General features: G+C 44.8%; 1 protein-coding gene across 2 annotated transcripts; it reads left to right on the forward strand.

Moving 5' to 3' along the window:
- Position 1: 1 nt before the first annotated feature.
- On the forward strand, positions 2-6594 carry Tmem254 (transmembrane protein 254). Of its 2 annotated transcripts, none has more exons than XM_004846393.4 (4): positions 2-157; positions 1976-2079; positions 2245-2304; positions 4956-6594. In XM_004846393.4, exons 1-4 carry the CDS (start codon positions 68-70, stop codon positions 5074-5076), a joined length of 375 nt encoding a protein of 124 aa, XP_004846450.1. In that variant the 5' UTR covers positions 2-67; the 3' UTR covers positions 5077-6594. The 2 variants fall into 2 exon arrangements, with proteins under 2 accessions (XP_004846450.1, XP_004846451.1); XM_004846394.4 differs by having other exon boundaries at positions 65-422; positions 4956-5098.
- Positions 6595-23045: the final 16451 nt, after the last annotated feature.

The raw sequence follows: 23045 nt of genomic DNA on the forward strand, positions 1-23045 counted from the left end.
TCGCTCCGCCCCTTCCCGCTCTCACGCCTCGGGTCCCGCCGAGCGAGGGCGGGGAGGCGCTGCCGCAATGGCGCCGACCGCTGGCGACGCAGCCTACTTCCAGAGGTCAAGTCTGTTCTGGTTCACCGTTATCACCGTTTCCTTTGGCTACTACACGGTAAGGACAGGCCTCAGGTTCCGCGCTCTTGGTAAGGAGAGGCCGCGCAGGCTCACTGGTAGGCCAGGGCCTGGACGAGTGCTCCGGCCTCTGAGGAACCGGCTAGTCAGGCTTTTCCTGGCTATGGTTGGGGCGCTCTCCACCCAACGATTCTTTCAACATGGTGGTGGCGAAGTCGGAGGCCAGTAGGGATCCTACCGCCTACTTCCGTCCAGCCAGACTTCTGCCCGCGCTGATCACAGTCCTGGGGCTGGGATACTTCACGGTGAGGTTTGGGGTCGGCGGCGCGAAGGGGGCTGTGGGAATGGTGTCTCTGCGCACGCGCGCGTGGTGGTTGCTTAGGTTACTGGAGTACACTAGGTGCTACCGAAGCGAGCGCGGCCTATGAAGAGTTCTTGGCCCTCGCGTCGCCCCCCTCCCACCTCTACAGTTTTTAAGGTTTGCAATAGTCTGAGCCCCTCACAGAGGCAGAATTAAAGTCGACCGTCTGCCCTAGAGCTGTCAATTCAGGATGAGGGCTTCTGAAGCCGAATGAAGCAGTTGGAATTGGTTGGGAAGTGAGGATAAACCAAAAGGGTGGGTAGGATTTGACTGATCAGAAGTGACAGAGAGGATGTAACTGCTCTGACGCATGTGTGGAAGCACGAAGACAGCTCTCCAGAGGAAGAGTCTAGCTGAGACTTTGTTTAAAGATAAGAGGAAAGGACCTGAGAAATAGATTGAGGGCTACATTGGTATAATTTTGAACAAAGGTAAAGCTATTTAGATATTGCCCAAGAGATCTTGGAGACGAGGGATTTGTCATGTCCATAGTATTGTTGGTGTCAGGGGTGACCACCTCTGTCCTGGTTTCCTCATATGTAAAATAAAGACATTAAAATGAAATCTTTCTAAGGTGAGTTTCAGTTCTTCGATTCTGTGTCTCTGATTGAATTGAATGTAGAAAGAAGAAAGCTTTGGGGACTTCAAATTGCGATATTGTGGAGCTGGCAGATGCTCATTCTGTTCCCTGTGATTCATTGGAGGAAAGATAGTTTTGTTTTGTTTTTATGTACCAGGGATCGAACTGAGGACCTTGAGCTAAATCCCCTCCCGAAAAGATAGTATTCTTGACAGATATGAATGCGAATGAATTTTGGAGCTGTTTGGAGCTGTTAATTATTCTCAGAAAAACGTAAACTGGCAGAGAATACAAGATGGAAAAATGAAGAAAAGCTGATAATTTTACATAAATCTCATGTTGATTGTGCAGTTACTTTTAAAACTTTACAACTCTGATCATCTGCATTTTCCATCCCTATTCAGTGGATCTTTCTTAATTTGACAGGTACAATAAGTGAAAGAAAAGGAAGGAGTTCCAAATTAAGCGAGGTTCACTTCAAGTCATAGCTTTTGCAGTAAGAACTTGCTAAAACACATAAACTCGTAAAAAATTGTTAGTAACCTCTATAAAATGTTCCGCTGAAATTCATTAGAATACAAATCAGCCACCCTGGGCCTTGAGTCTGATGACCATATATTTTCTCTGTAAATCCCACTAACACTGCTTTTAGAAAACAGAAGTCAAAATTGGAGGAGCAAATGATTTTGGTCAGCGTTTCTTTGGTCTGTGTTTCTGTATAATCAGTGTTTGTTTGTTTGTTTGGTTTTGGTTTTGGTACTAGGGATCGGACTCAGGGCCTTGCACTTGTGAGGCAGGCATGGTGCCACTGAGCTAAATCCCTGGCCCAAATCAGTATTATTTTATAGCTGCTCTCAAACATTCACTGATCTTTTACATGATTTAACAGACACTCTGTGCTTCTGGTTCTCTTTCAGTGGGTTGTCTTCTGGCCTCAGAGTGTCCCTTATCGGAGTCTTGGGCCACTGGGCTCCTTCACGCAGTATTTGGTGGGCCACCATCACATCCTCCTGCGCTATGGGTAAGGACCCTGCAGCTGCAGGCTCACTGGATGCCTGGAAGGCCTGCAGGTGGCATTGGATGTCCACCAGCAAAGCCAGTTCACATTAAGACACTTTTCTTTTTAAAGCTTCTGTGGTAATTTCATCACCTTAACCTAGAAACGCTTCTCTGTTTTTGGCTTCAGATACTGGCTTGCCTGGCTGATTCATCTTGGAGAGTCCTTATTTGCCATGGTATTGTGCAAGTAAGTCTTTGTCACCTTTCTCTTAGTGTCGAAGTTGAGAATGGTTACATTTAAATAAATAATTCATGCACTTGTAGGCTGAGAGTACTTCCTTGGGTAGATTTGAATCTCCATACCTAATACCAAGCCTGCCAGAGAGGGAGGACTCAGTAAATGTTTGATGAATGAATTCAGTTTGTTTGTGTTGGTTCATTAGTTGTTTGTTTTTTTTACCTGGGATGACTTTTGTTATATTTTTTTAATGCTCTATAAACCTCCAAATAGAACAAAAGAGTAAGTCTTCTAGCTTGAAAAGAGCTAAATTATTGGCAGGCTGATGATTCTAATCTGGTTTGACAGCCAAGTCAACTGAGTAACTTTCTCAAAATAAACATGTCTGCTTTCCAGACCCAGAGATTCTGATCCAGTAGGTCTTGCTCCTGACATAGGAATATGTTTCTCTTAAAGCTCCACACATAATTCTGTCCAGTGTGATCATCTGCAATAGTGTGTAGTTCCCGGTGCTCTCTTTACTCTTTCCAATCAGGTAATGAGCCTTTCCCAAACCCCAGGGGCCTCGTGTCCTCTCCGGGTGCTTCCGTTGAAGCAGTTCCCTTTGCTTGACTTACGATAGGAAATGCTAAAGCACTATACTGTGTTATCGCTTTCCATTGGCCTCTTCAACCTCATAGTGAAGTCTTGCCTTGGGAGTATTTCATGCAGCCCTTCAACTTAGAATGCAGCAGCACCTGACACCTGTTTTTATATTGGCCTTTGGACTCTCTGATGAAAACTGAAGGACTCTGTTTTTTGGGCGTGGTGGCACATACCTATTATCCCAGCTCTCCAGAGGCTGAGGCAGAAGGATTGCTTCAAGTGTGAGTCTAGCCTGAGCTACGTAGTGAGTTCAAGGCCAGCCTGAACTACATAGTGAGAACTTGTCTCAAAAAACAAATTCACACACACACACACAAAAAAAAAACAAATTCAGCAACAACAAAAAACAAGGACTGCCAGGGGCCGAGGATTTAGCTCAGTGGTTCTGCCACCTGCCTCGCAAGCGCAAGCCCCTGTTCCATCCCTGGTACCAAAAAAAAAAACCAAGCACTGCCATTCACAGAGCCTAGAATCACCAAGTGGCAGCAAATCTTTAATTTCCTTTCCTAAGTATTGTATCTTACATACTTCTAGGATAATATGTTTATTTTCCATTTGCCCATTTCAAAACCAACATGTTTGCTGATAAAAGTTATATATGTTGAAAGTGAAGGTTTCCTATTATCCCCAAAGTCATTATTTAGAGCTTAGTATATATCATTATAATTTATTAAAAAACTTCGCATATACATATACATAGTCTTCTATAGCATTTTCCCATTGTAACATATGCCTGTTTTTCCATGTCTACAACTATAAATCTACTCCATCCATTAATATTTAAGCATAGTGTTCTATTATGTGGATGTTCCTCAGTGTCCCCCTTCGATGGACTTCTAAGTCTCTGGATATTTTTATTATTATAAGCAGTATTGCAAAGAAAATGAATTTTATACATCTGGCTCACTTTGGTATTTAGTTCAAATAATTGCTAGATCTGAGTTTAAAGATTAAAGCGTGAGAACTTTAAATGTTGCTATTTCTCACCATCTTGCCTCTTGAACAGAGGGACTAGTTTGCACTCCTGAGAAGAGTGTACGCCTGTTTCCTTCATCTTCACGACCACTGTTCTCCCTGGGTGTCTGTCCTTTTCTTACCCATCCACAGGGGCTCTTTTTTGTTTCTGAATTTGAGTGATTTGCCATTTAGATATTTTGCAAATATCCTTTCTCATTGTCTTTTTCACTCTGCTAAGTCTTCTGATAAAGAGAGGTTAGTGGAGTCCGATTTATCTGTTTTCTTCGTGATGCTAACCCTCTGGAGGTCACCTCTGGTGAGTTGTACAGATTCCTCACATCTTTCGACCCATGACCTCTGGGGGCCTAAAGGTATGAGGGTATTCCTTTACATACAGTGTCTTCTAGTAGTTCTAGAATTTTGCCTTTCACACTTACATCTTTAGTGTACCCACAGTTGATCTGTTATTTGAGAGAGACATTTCCAACCTCATTTTTCTCATATGAAAGCTGTTATCCCAGAGCCATGTATTGATCCATTCACTGTCCGTCATTGTGCCCCCTCAAACAAGCATGTATGTGTGTGTTTCTGTACCTGAGCTCTCCATTATTTAAAAACAAACAAATAAAAAAAGCCAGGCATAGTAACACATGCTGTAATCCCAGCACTTGGGAGACTGAGGCAGGAGTATCTCCATTTTGAGGCTAGTCTGTTCTACATAGCGGCCCTGTTTTAAAAAAACAAAACCAAGGGGCCAGGGATTTGGCTCAGTGGTTTCTCCGCCTGCTGTGCAAGCACAAGTACCCGAGTTCGATCCCTGGTACCAAAAAAAAAAAAAAAAAAAAACAAGCTGGGTATGATGATTCAAGCCTGTAATCGCAGCAGTTGGGAGGCTGAAGCAGGAGGATCACTGTGAGTTCAAAGCCAGCCTGAACTACATAGGGAGACCCTGTCTCAAACAAAACAAACAAACCAAATAAGTAAATAGATAGAAAATAGTAAATCTGTGAAACCATAACATTAAATTCAGGTGTTTAAACTTTGCTCTTTCTTTTCAGATACAAGGGAATCACAAACCCACGGACTCGGCTCCTCTGGTTCCTGCAGACTTTCCTCTTCGGGGTGGCATCCCTGTCCATCTTGATTGCCTACCGACCAAAGCGCCAAAAATGCACATAAAGGAGCTGGCCCTTCCAACCTAGTTAAGACCATCTGGCTGCTCATTTTTCTTTGACATTCTCTGGTTGAGCTTGAATAGGCCAGTGTTACTTAAGAGAGAAATAAGAAACAACTGTGGCTCTCCATTTCTGCACACTCACCTGTTAGGCAGTGGCTTCAGCCACCTTGAAGTCCATGGCTCTCCTGGGCTCTCCTGTCACCTGGGTGAGGCACATGTTTGATTTGCTTGCTAGGGTACATTGCTCTCCCACCCTCACTCCCAACCATTTCCACTCTCCTTTCCCAAATGTTTTTCCACTCTTCTGGACCAAGTGACACTTGCACAGTATATCAATTCTACATACATTTATCAGGCACCTCTGAGGCAGGGTTCTCATCCTCTCAAACCGCAGAGAAAGCCAAGAAAGACAGGTGCCCAGCATGGGGCTGGCTGAGCGACTACACAGAGGCCCAGGGACATGCCAGACGCTCCCAGCCAGAAGTAACCCATCCCTGCATATGGCCATGGGACAGAGCACTGGATAGTGGCGGAGTCTGGTGGCCACAACTAGATGGTTCCTGTACCTCAGGGCCACACAGCAGACCCTGTGACATTTTACCAGCAGGTGTCCTGTCCCCCACCAGAACTGAGGCCCCTTCCGTGTTACTCAACAAAGGAAGGACGCTGATCCCACTTTCTATTTCTCTGGATTCCAGTTTTATGCAAGAACTACTGAAGCCACACAGTGTCTCCTCATCTCAACAGAAAGGCACGAGCCTGCCTTTGACTACTGAGGCCGCCTTTCTCAGGTCCTCCAGGGGAAGCCTGGATCTTTCTCCTGCTTTCCTGCTCTCGGTCACTTTCTCCTTCCTGCAGCGGATTCCTTAGTCACCCTCCATCCTGTTCTAGAGATCCATACCCATGTGTTACCCAACTCATTACTGCCTCCCCTATTCGCCTGTTGGGGAGGGAGAGCCACTGTCCCTCTCCCCTACCCTGGCTGAAAGGAATGACTCTCTCACCCTCTGAGGAGCACCAGCCTCTTCTCTGGGGACTCTTCCTCCTTTCCCTTCCATGATACAGTGGGGCAGCAAACATTTATGAAAAACAGCTCAGCCCCAAACAGCCCCACAATGAAAGCCCCACCCCTAAAGGTTATGGACCCTGGGTCACTTCTTGTTGAGATAACTTTTGGGCCAGGTATGGTGGCACACACCTGTGCCTCCGGCTGAGGCAGGAGGATAACTGAGTTTGAGGCCAGCCTGGGCTACACTGTGAGTTCAAGGCCAGCCTGAACTATGTAGTGAGTGAGACCTTGTCTCAAAAAACCAAAAGAAAAAAAATTTGGAAACTGTATTTCAGTCTTTCTCTTGTGATTAAGGGGTTGTTTTTTGGTAAAGAGAAAGGAGTTTTGACTGTGGAGTTAAGCATTGTGAAAATCCAACCTAAATGTTTTTAAAGCCTGGTCCTCTGCAAAGGCAGAGTATGGTGAAAAAATGGACTGACTTGAATAAAATGGACTACTGTCTCCAACAAAACGCTTTTCTTTCTTTTTGCTTTGTCAGTTTCCATATATTGCCTCACATTTGATTCTTTTTCTCAACTAGCTCTATTATGGAATTGTTTGTACAATCGAGTGTCTTGCACTAATAAGTGCGAGCTGCTGTGGTGGTAGAATATATGTTTCTTCTGTTTGTAGAACTGCCCATGGCACTCAGACTCCTCCACACTCGGTGGGGCACTGGGGTGGACACCAGTGTCTTTTCACTGTTCCATCATCTCCTTTATGTTTCTTCATTGAGAATTTTATTTTTTATTTTTATTTTGTGTAGCTTCTCAGCCTTTTAGCTAAGATCAAGTGTATTTTTATTTTGTGTTAGGGTGTGGCAAAGTTGCTAAATTGCCCAAGCTGGGCTCATAGTTTTAATCCTCCTGCCTCAGCCTCCGGAGTGCTGGGATTATAGGTGTGTGCCACCATACCCAGCTGGCTCCCTTTTATTAGAGAAAAGTATTTAGGACACTAGATCTAATGCTTTCCCTGCCACTTCAGGGTGTCACTGCAGTAAACAAGGCTAGGGAAATTGATTCTTTAAGAATCATGATACCGGGGCGGGGGATTTAGCTCAGTGGTGCTGCCCCCTGCCTCAAAAGTGCAAAGTCCTGAGTTCGATCCCTGATACCAAAAAAAAAAAAAAGGATCATGATACCAGTATGTCCTTTAACTCACATTCTGTACCACAGGGGTCCCTGGCCCTATGCCTCCTGCTCCCTCTCTAGGGAGCTCCCTGCTTCCAGCAGCATGCATGTTGGGACTGTCAATCCTGCCACACGTACTGCTTCATCATACAATTGCTCCATGCTCAGCCACTATTACTACAGACAACAAATAGTCTTATCCTTAAGTCAGAGACATTATCCTTTATTTGTTAGATGGTATTCAAATTTAGGATTTTCTTTATCGCTTTGTTTTGTTTTGGTTTTTTGTCTTTTTGGAAGGGGTTCTGGAGACAGGGCCTCCCTTAAACTCATTATGTAGCCCAAGCTGGCCTCAAACTCAAGATGATGCACCTGCCTCAGCCTCCCAAGTCCTGGGAATACAAGCATGCACCACCATATCTGGCTTTCCTTATTGCTAATTTTCTAATATCCTTTTTATTTATTTTTTTTTTTTGAGACAGGGTCTCTCTATATAGGTTAGACTGCCCTCAAACTCATTGTGACCCTCCTACCCCAGCCTCCCAAGTGCTGGGATTACAAGTGTGCACCACCAAGTCTGCCATAACATCCTTTAATATATAAGGCATTGGCAAGGTCAAAAAGGCAAAACAGCTGAGCATGGTGGTCCACATCTATAATCCCACAGCACTCGGGAGGCTGAGGCAGGAGGATCACCACAAATTGGAGGCCAACCTGGGCAACATCATGAGTTCAAGGCCAGCTTGGACTACATATAGAGACCCTGTCTCAAAAAAGAAAAAAAAAGAGGCAAGTAATATAGAAAGACACACTTAGAGAAGCCTCCTTCCCTCCAATCCCTTCCATCTCCTTCCCATCCACCTCCTATTAGGGTGGGAGGTGTTATAATGTGTATTACAGGTGGTTGGTTCAGCAGCTTCCAGAGACAGAAATTGCCACAGACCAGCTGCCGTCGATGTCGATGTAGTGTAGGAAGGGGAGATGTCCTGGGCCGGCGATGAGAAAAGAACCTTCTCAAGCAATGTTCAGGTTCCCTCTGAGTAAGTCTCAGGGTCTGATTTATTTTTATATCTTTAAGCAATAGCTGGGAGGCATTGGGCAGAATGTTTACATTTTAAATTGCCTTAGCAATTTCTATTGAAGTAAAGGTTATTTTTTGTTAAACAAAGTACAATTCCTCTAAGCTGTTTCATTTCATTGAACATCACAAATACATATTTAAACATTACAATTGTCCCCTTATTTACCCACACCTAAACAGAACAGAAAGTAACTTAATCAAAATCTTTATATCAGCAGGGGTTCAAGCGAGATTTAATCAATTAAGTGTCAAACTTGTGGTCGCCAGCTGGCCCTTGAGAAACTGCACAATGGTTAATATAGTTTGCTCTTAGCTCTCTATTTTTCTATACCTCTGTTCATCTTAACTAAATGTCATTTGGGTTCATAGTCTATGAGCAGGAGATACTTACAGCACTTTGAGAAATACTGAGTAACTTGTCTCCTTAATGCATTTACCTGTCTTAACTTTCTTTTTTTTTCCCATTTTCCACTATTTCTTACATCTAAAGTCTGTCCTTTCAATCTCTTCATAAGACCCCTTTAGTAAAAAGAATGTCAGCAATAAGAGGGGGAGTTATAGTAGTGGGGAAACGGGGTTTTAGGAGAGGTTTCTTTAGGAGTGGATGTGGCAATAGAACTAAGAGAAACTGAAATTTGGGACTTTTGAGCCAGATCAGATTTCAATATATCATTACCAATTTGTCTCATGGAGAGTTTGTTGTTAGCCACAAACGCAATGACTCCTGTGATCAGAGTAACAATTATAAACATTATGGCAAGAAAAAATAAAACATGAGGGTACGATGTGTTCCACCCTTTCTTTCCCCCAGCTGGAACTTTGTCAAGCAGCAATGGAGGTCAGTTGGGCTTTGCCAAGAAATTGTCCCCTTCTGCATCACATCAAGCCCAGCAAGTGCAAGCTTTTATACACATGCACTCACAGGAGAAGACACCACCGTTGTTCGAGCTCTCCTGTTCACCCTCAGCACACCTGGCTGTGGGTGACCATCTGCGCCAGTTGCCTTCCTCCTGAGGAGTGATAAATCTTTCTTCTCCCACACAAGCAGGTGGCCACAGCTTCGAGCAAGTTACAAAGACAGTTACAAGGACACCGCACTGCCTTCCTCATATTTACATTTCAGAGAGAGGCTCCCAGCCCTTCATCAAAACATTCCTGGACAGTAGCATAGTCTAGAGGGTTGCCTGGCATTTTAAAAGGTTCACATGTACATCAAGCAGGATATAAGGGCTCCTAAATCCAGTTTTCTCAGGAAAATGCTCTAAGAAAAAACAGAGAACTGGGATGTAGCTCAGTAGTAGAACAACTGCCTAGCATGAAAGGGGCCCTAGGTTCAGTCCCTGCTAGTGCAAATAAAAGAGAGAGAAGGGGGAAACATTTTTTTCCTTTGACAACAGGGAAAATGCAACATTATTTTTATTTATTCTTATATAAAAGCATCATTAACTTCTGGTTTATCTTCCCTGTATGAAATTTTGCAAATAAAAGTAAATACATATAAATAGTCTTACTTCACCTTTCTCCTGCCCATCAGTTCCCGAAAGAGATGCCACCAGGGAGTAGATTCCCCAGGCAAAGACGGGCAGAGTCTTTCACAGAACATCTGAAATGGTATTCTGGGTGTCTGTCCCCAAGAGAGAGTAATAAATACCACCAAGAACCAGATTTTCAAGACCTTTGTGCTTTCTAACCCTCTATAGAATCCTCAGTAATTTTTTGTTTTGTTTTGTTTTTGAGACTGGATCTCACCATGTAGTTCTTTTTCTCCCTTTCTTTATTTTTTTAATTTTAATTTATTAGTACATGGGGGAAGTTGGTACATGTACACACACTTTAATTCCTTTTCATCTCCCTTCCCTTCTCTCCCTCCCTCCTCCAACTACCTCTTAACCCCTCCTCCCTTTTTTGTCTATGTTTGCAGCATATAATATCTGAACTCACTTTGCCACTCAAGCTGGCCTCAAACTCACAGTGATCCTCCTGCTTCAGCCTCCTAAGCGCTGGGACTTGATGACTCTGCAGTTCTCATGATCTTCAATTAGTTGCCCTAAAATGATCAGAAAACCTAAGCTGAATTATTTTACCTTCTTGGATTTGCTGCTACAGTACTAGGATATGAACTTATCCATTCACAGTTCAGATCAGGACAAAGGTCCCAAAGAGGAAAGACTAGATTTGCATTAATCGTGCAAGAATTCTGCTTCCCAAGAAAAAAATACAGTAACAACGCCACAACCCACCTAGAAAGCAGATAAATAAGCCACATTTCACCCATCATTGTTATTGCTGTTGTTTCTCCTTAAGGGCAAAGGCAGCAAGCAGAGTGTACGGAACAGGGCCTGGGCCTGCCATGACAGCTCTGTCACCCACAATTCAGTAACCAAATCACCTTGGTTAAATTACATCCTTTCTTCAAGTCTGAACTCTCCATCCTTTGGGAACAAGACAGGTTAACAATAAAGAAAACCCAGGCTTGCCAACTTGCATAGCTCATCTTATAAGCCTCCGAAAGTCTTTATTTTGCTCAGCTTAGCTAGAATTGCATTAAACTACACAAGATATGAGATGAAACCCCGACCACAAACATGACTGTAATCAGAATGCTGGAAAGGACTGCAGAAAACCCCACCAGCCTCGTTTTACACTGGGGGAAACTGAGGAAAGTAACCTCCAACATCCCACAGCCAGTTTGGTGGCAGATCTAGTCCCTGGTGTCACACCACTTCACAAAGCTGCCCGTCAGCAGGGCTGGCCGAGACATCCAAAGCAATGCTCTCAGCAGCCTGCCTCATCTCCCAAGTATTTTGTGAATATTTTCCAAGGATGATGCATTGAGAGAGAATAATTTCTCCCATTGTTAGCTCCCTTAAATCCTCACATCCTGTGCATGTTCCTGGCGCCTACCCTTGATACGGTCTCCATAGCAATGCACAAATAATGCAAATGCTCCGCAGACCCTGGGGCTTCTGGTCAATGGTTAAACGTACAGCAATAATATGTTGCACATGTCCTCGGATCAGGGGTATTCATAGCATTTATGAAGCTTTCACATCTGCACAGCCAGAGTTTGTGGGCTTGTGTTCTAGGTATTAGAGCATTTCCTAGGAAACCAATAATAAATACATTATGAAATTTCACCATTCAAAGTGTCACTGGCACTGTCATGTCTCCTGCAAAACATGCTTTGACCAGAGAGGGTTCCTTATGCAGTTCCACCATGTCCTTCGAGTCTGCAGGAAGCCGGCAGAATGGCTTCTGTGTTAAAAATAATGTCAGAGTAAGCATCAAGCTGATACTCACTGTGTGGGGGGCGCCATGCTGAGAACCTGCATTCTTCACCTACTCCTCATCAGCACCGCTAGGAGGTGGGTGCAGCTGGCTGATTTTCCCAGCTAGAAAACAAGGCTTAATGAGTTAGTAGCTTGCTTACAAGCAGAACTAACCAAGGAAACCTAAAACCCTGCCACTCCAGAGTTTATGTTTGTAACATGTGTTCAGGGCTAACTGCTTGTAAACTACAGAGGTAACCTGGACATAAAGCCACGCTCCAGGATCAATACGTGGTGTGATCAAACAATACTGGGAATGCTTAAGTTTTTTACAATAAGAGACATGTTGCCATGAATCCCCTCAAAATGCTTCCCCTCCCTTCTAACACACGTAGCCCACCATTCTTGCCTCTTTCCAAAGCAGTTCTGGAAGTCCTCTTTCATGAGTGTCTTCAGTCGTGTTATTGTGGCTGTCTCAATGTCCTGAACTGATTCAAAACATTAACCTTTGACTTTGAGGAAGAGCCAGAAGTCTCATGGTACTAGATTTGGTGAATAGAGTAGATAAAGACAGACGGCCTAATGTTTTTATTTGACAGAAATTGCGGTAAAATTGTGAACCAATTCAGGATATCAAAGGAGCCACAAAAAGACCCTCAGAAAAAAGGAGTTCCAGAACTGCTTCAGAAAGTAGCAAGAACAATGTGATAAGTGTGTTTGAGGTGAGGGAAGTATTTTGAGAAGTTTTAATGGTACTATGTCTTTGACTGTAATAATTCTTTTTTTAATTTAAAGCCAGGTATAGCGGCACATGCCTGTAATCCAAGCACTTTGGAAGCTTGAGGCCAGAAGACATCAGTTCCCGGTACAAGCCGGGTGTGGTGCTGCCCACCTGTAATCCCAGCACTTGGGAGGCTGAGGCAGGCAGATTGCCTCAAGTTTGAGGCCTCCCTCAGTTACATAGTGAGTAAAAGGCCAGCCTGAACTACATAGTGAGAACTTGTCTCAAAAAAACAACAACAACAAGAAATTCCAGTGCAGCCTGGGCATTTTAGCAACTTAGCAAGGCCCTGTCTCAAAAAAATTTTCTTAACTGTTTTTAATTTTGGGTTTGGTTTTGGTTTTTTGTTTTGTTTTGTTTTTTCAGTTTTTTTGTTGTAAGGTTTTGTTTTGTTTTGTGACAGGGTCTTGCTATGTAATCCAGGCTGACCTTGAACTCACTATGTAGCCCAGGCTGGCCTGGAACTCCCAGTGATCCTCCTACCTCAGCCTCCCAAGTGCTGGGATCACCGGCATGCACCACCATGCCCAACCCTTGGCTTTTAAATTTATTTAAACATTCAGTATATATTTTGACCACCCTTGAAAATTTGTGCATACCTCTAGCCCCCATAGTAGGGTTTGAAGCCTGGACCTTCCCATGGAGCTACATCCCCGGCCCTTTTTTAAAAAAAAAAAAAATTTTAATTTTTAGATAGGTTCTCACTAAATAACTAAATTGCTCAGCCTGGAAACTTGAAATCTTGCTGTCTCAGACTCCCAGAGTACTAGGATTATAGGCATGTATTGTCACACCTGGTTTGAGTTTGTGCTTTTTAATTTTTCCTGAGTCGGTTGTGATTCACCTGGTTCCCTCATTGAGTCAGTGAAAATCCCAAACTATTCATTTTTTATCTATTGAGGAGTCATGATTTTACCTTTTTGTTTTGTTTTGTTGAGACAGGGTCTTGCTATGTAGTTTAGGCTGGCGAACTCGAGGCAGTCCTCCTCCCACCATGAATTAGCTAGGATTATAGGTGTGGGCCACCATGCCCAGCTCAGGCTGGCTTTGAACTCACTATGTAGCCCTCAGATTCACTGTGATCTTCCTGCCTCAGGCTCCCCAGTGCTGGAATTACAGGCATGCACCAACACACCCTGCTATGATTTTACCTTTCAAGAAAAGTATTTTAGCCAAACCAGGCATGGTGACGCATGCCTATGACCCCAGCACTGGGGAGCCTGGGGCAGGAGGATCACCGAAAGTTTGAGGCCAGCCTTACTACACAGTGACTTTAAGGCCACCCTGCACTACAAAAACAAAATAAAAAGAGAAATAAGCCGGGGAGCTTTAGACCTTAGAGCTTAATAACTCCTCTGATCTTGACTAATAGTCCCCAGGAGAGTGTAACTCAAAGACCACCATTTGGTATTGTTTTTTTGTTTTTTGAGACAGGGTCTGCTATGTTGCCCAGGCTAGCCTCAAACTCTCAGCAGTCTGCCTGCCTCAGCCTCCCAAGTGCTGGAATTACAGGCATCCGCAGCTGTAATCCAGCCCCTTCTGCATGGGAAAGCACTTGAGCAGTCATTTCCCTCCCTTCACCTGGGCACCCTTCAGAAGAAGTGGGGATAAAATAATCCCTTTCACCAGTATGGATCAAGGAAGGCTCCCAGGCCTGAAAGGCTAATATCAAACCTACACCATATATAATGGACCCTCAAGTTACAACCAGCCTGACATATGAACAATTTGGGTTAATTAGATTAATGGATGATTCATCTGCTTCTTGTTATCTATAGCATGTACCAGGTAAACATCCAGATCTCAGCTGTACTGACTTAACAACCAACTTTCGTTACACCCAAAACCGATCCAGTTTGTAAGTCAAGGATCCACTGTAGTCCGGAAGGGGTAGCACAGGGTGAGTTTAGAGGTTGCCCCTATTCTATCGCGTTAATGGGGTTCAGCTGAGTTCTAATTGACACTAACATAAGGTTAAAGAGCCAGGGGACAAAGGCTTTTTTAAAGCTTTTATTGGAGTATAACCTATATGCACTTTAAGAATCAAACACACCCTTGTAGCCAGTACCCTGACCAAAAGACAACAATACCAGCCTCACAGGGGCCCATCATTTAGCATTTTTCATTCATTGTGTTTCTTTCTTTCTTTTTTACAGGGTTTCACTATGTAGTTCAGGCTGGCCTTGAACTCAAGGCGATCCTCCTGCCTCAGTCTCCCGAGTGCTGGGATTACAGGTGTGCACCACCACTCCCAGCTGTATTTCATCCATAGTATTGCATGTAGTGACAGATCACTCCTTATTTCGTCTGAGGCCACTGGCAGTTGAGGTGGTTTCTAGTTTAGCACTGCTACGATTGTGCAGCTGTGAATATCCCTGCCCCTATCTTTCCATGACTCTACACCTCTGTTTAGTAGGTACCTAAGAGTGGGATTGCCAGGTCCCATCAGTCTGTGTTCTTGCTTCTGGTCTGATCTAGCATGTGCTTTGTTTTTATCCTTCCCCTCTATTTGCAATCCTCCCACACCTTTTTCTTTTCCTTTTTGTGTTACTGGGAATCAAACCTAGGGCTTTGTACATGCTAGGCATACATTCTGTCACTGAGATACACCTTTAGCTTTTTTTCATTATTTTATTTTGAGATAGAGTCTCACTAAGTTGCCCAGGCTGGCCTTGAACTTGCAATCTTCTGGGTTACAGGTGTCCACCTCTGTACTGGGCTTGTAGTTCCTTTCTTTGTTAGTGAGAATCCCAGCTCCCATTAAATACAGTAATTTTACATATTTGCTCAATCCTAAAATACTCATAAAATAGTTGCAGATTTTCTAACCCACATTCCCCAGCTCGGTCTGCTAACGGGGCTCAGGAGCAATGACACCCTGATACCACAGAGTACATGCAGTACTCAGATCATGGCCTCTAAATATTCCCAGAGAAGAGGAATCAGGCTCCCTTGGAGAAATGACTGAGCCCAGGATGGGGACAGTGACATTGGAAGACAAGCTTGGAACATATTGTGGAGTCAGAAACAAAGGAAGTGATGGAAACTGAATGGGAGTATTTCAAACAGACACAGGACCAAATTGGGGCCATTCTCTGTGGAATGAGTTGAGCAACAATAATGTTAGTAATGGGTTATAACCAGTAAGATAAACTAAATATCCACAAGTCCATACTGGAATAAACAACTGAATAAATAAATACATGAGGGGAAAAGGACAGCTCTTTCTGAGACACTTGGTGGCACAGAGGGCCGGGATGATGACAAAAACCAGTAGGTGCAGTGAAGTCTTACCCTCTGTAGGGTGGCATGTTTCAACAGACCTGTGACGAGCTGGGGAATGTGGGTTAACAATTCTGCAACTCTGATACAGCCACCAAGGCAGAATGTCTGCATGAGATGAGAAATCGTTACAAAGAAAACACGAAATAAGCACTGTAGCCTCGGTCACTCCTGGTCAATTTAAAGGCTCGCTAATAGTGGAGGTCACAGGCTGGCCAATACATTATTGGTTTCCCTCCAGCTTAGCTGCCATGCACCTCCAACATGTGGGTTAAGGTAACGGTTGCTTAGGATACTTTCCAGGTGCCTCAAGGCTGTTTTTGCTAGAATAGTGACCCTTCACTTGAGTTTACAGAAAACCAAAGGGTGACTAAATTGGATAAGTGACAAGGCATCTCTGTCTGCATATTGTGTCTGTCTTCTTTGCTGCTTTAACCATGGGTCAGATTTTCCTCAGCTCCGCACATAGACATGTTGATCATTTAAGAATATTTATATCAGCCTGTTAAGCTGGTATGAGTTTTCTATTTCTCTTTCCCCTCTTTTCTGCCCCACCGTTGGGCTCCATCAGAGACCACAAGTCCCAAGGACCCAGTGTTTGGGCCCTAGCATGCTGAGTCTGAAGAACAGCTGGAGAAAGATGTGAGGGCCCTCGGAACCCACGTTCCGGGCCAGATGCACTTTCTGAGTTAAACTTTAACCTAGGACCAGGATATCCAGCTCTAAATCCGGTAAGTGAAAGTAACCAGGTAGCCCAAGGCTGGGCCAGGCATTTGGTGGTGACCCCAGCCCTAATTACCATGTCATTGACTACGCAGTTGTGACACCCCACACACCCCCACTTTGGCACCGTGACACTTCTTCCGAAGGCCACAAAAGGTCAAAAACTCCACAGCCCTAAAGAACCAAGGGTAAAGACTCAGACTAAGCCTCCACCGCACATGCACGCAAGCACGCACGCACCCACCCACGCACGCACAGCACGAGGCTTAAAACCCTCGGCACCAAGGCTGTGAGCTCTTCTCACTGACCCGCACACACCCTGCGGCGTGGACACTCGCTTTCAACAAACCTTTGCTCTTGCTGCTCCTTTTTGGTATCTTGCTCAATTCTCTGTTCAGAACACCAAGAACCTAGAGAAGATCCTCCCTCTGGTAACAACAGGGCCCTGACCCACAAGGCCAGGGCATTCTGTGCAAGATGATGGTGCCGGATACCCAAAAATTCACAGCCTGTAAGAAGAGTTGACTGTGACCACCCAGTGGTCCAAGTCGGTCACAAGAAGAAGCATCTGTTGGAACCGTACCTGTGGCCAATGGAGATGACCAGACTTTAGTCACTCCTGCCCCCCACCCCCCAAACCCATGAAAACCTTTCCCTCTTTGTTCTATGATCAGCAGCTCTGTCACTCTCTCCCTTCAGCCTAAGCCCTTCCTGCCCCACGATAAAGCTTAGCCTGTGTAGGAGTGTGTGTGCTTGCAAAGTTTGGCCCAGTCTGGTTTCTGCCATCTCTGGGTCAGACAGTGCTGGGGCCTGGTATCACTTACAGTTAAACTCCAGTTAATATATGTAGGAGGAATTATGGCAATGGACGATCACCCTTTGGAAAACACAAAGGTAATGAATTATTGCAGCCAAGAATGGGCAATGGATGCTAAAATTAGTGTAATGATAAACAAGATATTTGCAAAGGCTCAACTCTCTCCCCATAAGATCCTTATTAATTCCAAAGGGGAAAAACTAATCATTTTACAATGGAGAAATCTGGCAGATGTCACCATTACTGTACCCTTTCCAAGCAGCAGTCTCTCGTAGTGAGCGAAGGCAGCTGCACATGTGACTCCTGGTGTGACGCTGGCCAGGTACAGCATGCCTTCCTTGGTATGCCCACCGAAAAGGCATAGCCCAGGCTCTGGAGAGGGCACCATGCTTGAGGCAAAGGACAGTCTATGAAAGAATTGGCCAGTGCCCTTCCGGAGTGTCTGTGTTGGGAAAGACAAAAAGAACCAATTTGGACTCCTAAAAACTATCAAAGGTATAAGACAAAGAGAAAAAAAAAGACTGAGGAGCTGTTAGAATGAAGAATCCTAAACCAACATGGCCACCAGCTGAGCGTGGTGGAGCACACCATGTAATCCCTGAACTCTGGGAGGCTGAGACAGGAAGATCTCAATTTAAGCACAGCCAGGACAATTTAGCAATTTAGTGAGACTCTATTACTGAGCTACACCCTCAAGCCATGTAAGATGTTAATATGGGGGGAAGCTGGTGAAGGTCATACAAGAATTCATTGTACTATGTTTGTAAGTCTAAAAATAAATAAATAACCTAGATTCTAGAAGAAAGGATTTTGAATGTTCTAACTGGAAAATAATGACAAATGAGGAGACAGGCTTCCCCTGATTTGAACATGACACAATGGATACATGTATTGAGACATCACACGATACCCCAAAATATGTAGAACCATGTGTCAATTAAACAAACATGTAATATATGTTATTTCAGAAAACAGAATTTTAAGAGAGAAAGAGGAGGCTGGCTGGTGACCATGGGAGGAACTGGCACCTCTGCTGTGAGCATGAAGATCTACTCTCCTGAGCCCTCAATAACCTAACCAAGTCTTCCCCCAGACTTTTCCTGTCCTTTCTGTCACTGCCTTCACCCTACTCCGGATCATAGCACTTTGGGGACCTTCACTCTGCCCCTACTCCAGGAATCAGGTAGCTGCTCGCTGGCTGTGGTTAGCAGCGGAGTCCCCTGGTGACCTTGAGCTCCCTCAAAGATGTCTGTACGCCTGTCTGGCCTTGTTCACGCACTCTCTGCCCTCAGAAACCCGTAACCTGAGGATGAGGCAAGAACAGCAGAGGCTTAGGAAAGCAGGCCAAATGCAGGAGGGAATTCACCGGAAATTGACACCCAGGGAGGGGACCTGCCCAAGGCAAGCACAGTCAGGACTGAACTCCAGCCCCCTGCCTCTCACCACGGGGCACTAACTAAAAATACTTTGCAGAGTCTGCCAGGCAGTTTACATTTTCCCTAAACTCCTCCTCCAGGAGCCAAAATCAGGTTCTCAAAGGGCTGGAGGGAAATGCCAGCTGACTCTCACCCCATCCCCACCGGGGACCCCAGAATCAGGACTTAATACATTCTCAAGACCTGCTCCTACCATGCCCTGGGATGTCACACAGCCCACTGCACATGGCTGCAGCTGATACGACCTGAGAAACAGTGGACACTGAAGCATGAAGCACTTGACAGAGTGACACGATGCCTGTCAGCTTGTTCATGTTAAACCTCTACCCTCCTGGCATCTCGGTCTCCCTGCATCAAGCAGACCTGCCTGGCTTCCTCTAGCTTCTTCCACCAGGAGGATTGGAGGCTGCACATTAGAAATAGGGCAGATTACAAGCAAAAAGCTTCTTAACTCTCAAGTCTTTCCGTCTTCCCCTGCTCGTCCCCTCCCCAACAGAGCCTGTGCTCTGGCAGTCACTTGCTGTGTGCCTCGGCCAGCCAGTCCCCCTTTCCCACCCTCTGTGCAGCGAGGAACTGGCTTTGCCCCACCACAGAGGGCTCCTGGCCCCTCCCTTTCTGGTAGCCCTGGAAACGCTTGTGCCAGAAGCAGAAGACAAGAAAGCTTTGTGCAGCTCCAGCCTCCCAGCCACTCCGGCTTCTCCAATGGGGCTGCCCCTCTCCCCCCACCTCTGTGCCCAGGGGGAGGCCACCCCCCACTTCCTGTTGCCCTTGGCCCCTTGCCCTTGGGCATCATCCAGGAGAGCAAGGCCCTGGAGTGGCTGCCCTGTGTCCCCTCACCAAAATGGGCTCAGCGGCCCAAGCATGTGCAGCAGCGTTGCCTGCAGCCTCGAGACACAACAGGGCTTTGGAGCATGGATTTTTGCTATCAGATCTTCCTGGCTTCCAACCTGGGATCTGTGACCCTCTGGCCTTGGATCAAATATATTTTATGGGAAAATGGGGGTTAAAAAGCTACTGGAAAGGTTTGCTAGCACACAGATTAAATGAGATAAGGCATATACAGCCTTAGGACACCAAATTCAGGGAAGACACTCAGTAAATGACTGAACCATAAACAGGCAAGTCAGGCCCCTAGGCACAATGAGCCTGTTATCCCTGTTACTCAGGAGGCTGAGGCAGGAGGATCACTTGAGCTCAGGAGTTCAAAAACAGCCTGAACAACATAGGGAGTACCCACTTCAAAAAAAAAAATGATGATACTGATTATCACTAGGCCTGGCTGCCCCCAGTGTGCCCTGTGGCCTGGCACATGGTTGGCCCACTTCACTGCTTCTTTCCACAGATGCCAGTGTCCCCTGTTTTCTTTTTTGCTGTACCAGGAATCGAACTCAGGGCTTTCCACTTGCTAGGCAGGTGCCGCACCACTGAGCTACATCCCTGCCCCAGTGTCCCCTGTTTTTGATGTCATTGTTCATTTCTAGAGACTGTTGGAGAGGACACTAGTAACTGGGTCCTTACTATCTTTGTGCCCATAAGATTTCCCTTCCATGCCTAGGCTGATTTCTGTTGGTGTGAGGAAATAAGATGCTTTCCAAACACTTAAATTCAGTTAGTTTGTGAAGTACAGCAATTTGAGTAGCTCTAGTCCAACTGGATTTTCTAAGAAAGCAGTAGAATCTTCTGCTACTAACAATATTTTGTCTCCTTCCCAGTTCCTCTTCTGTTCAACTATGCTTAATTACACTGACCAGACTATGGATAATTATCTATGTTGATGGTGGACACTCTACCTCATCCCTGGCTTTATAAAGCATGCAGTGCCTGGCTCGGTGGTGTCCACCTGTAACCCCAGGACTCAGGAGGCTGAGGCAGGAGGATCACCACGAGTTCATGGCCAGCCTGGGCTACATAGCAAGACCCTGTCTCAAATCCCCACAAAATAATAATAATTATAATGATAATTAAAATAAAGAAAGAATGTGCTTCTCATTGCACACACCTGTAATTACAGCAACTCTGGAGATTAAGGCAAGAAATCACAAATTCAAGGTCAGCCAAGCCACTTTAACCAAACCTTGCTTGTTTAAACAAAAACTTCTTTCAAAGACTGGGACCATAGCCAGTATACTCAAGACCCTGGTTTCAATTACTAGCACCACCAAAAATAAAAACAAAACAAAACAAAAACAAAAAAAAACCCAAGCATCTCTTTCTTTTTTACAGTTTGTGACCAATGGCTGTGTGGTTTTATCAAATTGTTTAAGTATTTGTTGAAATGCTGTGCCTATTTTGAGTTTAGTTTCTTTGACTTTGGGATAGACATCATCGAGACAGAAGTCCATTTGGGAATAATTAGCAAACAAGTTACTTTATGTTCAAATTAGCAGCTAAAGGATAGACTATGCAATAAAGAGCATTAAGATATTTAGATGTCCGTTTGGAAAATGTTTTAAGTTTATTATTATTATTATTATTTTGGTACCAGGGATCGAACTCAGGTCCTTGTGCTTGCACAGCAGGTGGTGAAACTACTGAGCTAAATCCCCGGCCCAATTTTTTAAGTTTAAATCTGTTCTCAAAACCACATTAAAAATTCTCAATAGAAAAGAGGGTATGCCTTTAAAGAATGCTAGAAACTATTTGGAGGAAATATTGGAAGCTATTATTTTTGTAGTCTTGATGTGAGGAATTACAAGTAAGTAGTAAAGGCTACTAGCCATAAAAGAAAACTGTGAGACACTTGACTACCTAAATTTTTGTATGAATGAAAACACCGCAAAGAAGGCTAAAACAATGGAAGACTGTAAAGAAACACTGCCACCTGAATAGAAGCATTAGATTAATAATTTGGATTATATAAAGAAAAGGAGGAGCTGGGGACACAGTAGGGTCCGTTTGTAACCTCAGCACTCTGGGACATTGTGGTAGGATGACTGTGAGTTTGAGCCCAGCCTGGGCAAGTTAGAAACTTAGACAGATCCTGTCTCAAAATTAAGAAAATTAAAAGGGCTGGGGATGTAGTTCACTGTGAAAGCCCTGGTTTCAATCCCCAGTACACAGAAAAGGAAGGAAGCAAGGAAGAAAAGAAGAAAAAGAAGGAAAGAAGGAAGGAAGGAAGGAAGGAGGGAGGGAGGGAAGGCAAATTAATCAGGTGTGGTGGCACACCTGTAATCACAGCACTCTGGAGGCTGAGGCAGGAGGATCGCTGTGAATTCAAGGCCAGCCTGAACTACAAAGTAAGACCCTGTCTTAAAAACAAACAAATAAATAGAAAAAAAGAGAAAAAGAAGAAAAGGAGGGAGGAAAGTAGAAGTACTTAAACAGGTAAGTAATCTGAACTTCTAGTAAATGGCGTGTAAATAAAACCAACAGCAGGGTGCCATTTTCCATCATCACATCGTCCCCGACTTTAAACAAGAACTGTCTGATGCTAGAGGCTGCATCTGCTCTGCAACTTCCCCCTTTTCGGAGGCCCTGTGCAAGTGACCCCTGCAGATATAGGAATTGAGGGCACCTTGGGAGAGTGCTCTGAGCACCCTGCACCTCCTGTAGGCTCGGAGAGAGCTTGGGACACAGCCTTTGTCGTATCCATAAAACATAAACTGCCCTCTGATTCCATGAGTGCTCTTCAGGAATCTGGCCTTTCAGAAATACACGAATGAGCATTAAGTAGTGAGGCATTCACAGTGCCCCTCCCTAACACCAGCTGGTGTCTAGCTCACCTTCGGCTGGGGAGGAGCAGGAGAGGGTTAAGAGGAGATCTCTAGGAAGAGCATACACCCAGCCGATCCAACAGGAATTAACCACCCAGGAAACAACTAGCTGCAAATCCCGCCAGCGACCGTGCGCCCCCTGCTGGAGGGGCGAAGAAGCCTCATGTTGTAGACCTGGGAATCAGACCTTCTCAGAAGGTCATTGAACTTCGGGTTTGCAAGCGCCCCTTCCAGCGTCTGCTGTGAGAGATTGCTCAGACCTCAAAACACAGCGGCGTTTTCAGAGCACCTAGTGCTTTGCAGGAGGCAAGAGAGGCCTATCTGGCTGGGCTGTTTGACAGCACCAAGCCAAACCCATGGCAGTCATGCCAAAAGACATCCACCTACACCCTGTGATATGGGGAAAGAGTTTAAGGGCCCGATGTGGGGTTGGGTTAACGCCTCGCTGGCATGCACCTGTTCCTGGCTTCCCTCCACAAAACAAAACAAAACAAAACAAAAAATTCCCTTTCCCTTTTATTGTTGGTCCTTCAGGTCAAAGTGTATGATTGTAAGGAGAACAACAGGGCAAATAAATCCGTTTTTTTAATTTTCATTTAGATGTGATTACTATTCGTTTCATTAATATAAATGTGGGTATGTGAAGCATTAATGCAAATCAAAACATATCAGTGAGCAGGGTTCAGCAATT

The sequence above is a fragment of the Heterocephalus glaber genome, unplaced genomic scaffold (assembly GCF_053883595.1).
Source record: "Heterocephalus glaber isolate CG9 unplaced genomic scaffold, H.glaber_assembly_v1.0 deba00001497, whole genome shotgun sequence".
Lineage (NCBI taxonomy): Eukaryota > Metazoa > Chordata > Mammalia > Rodentia > Bathyergidae > Heterocephalus > Heterocephalus glaber.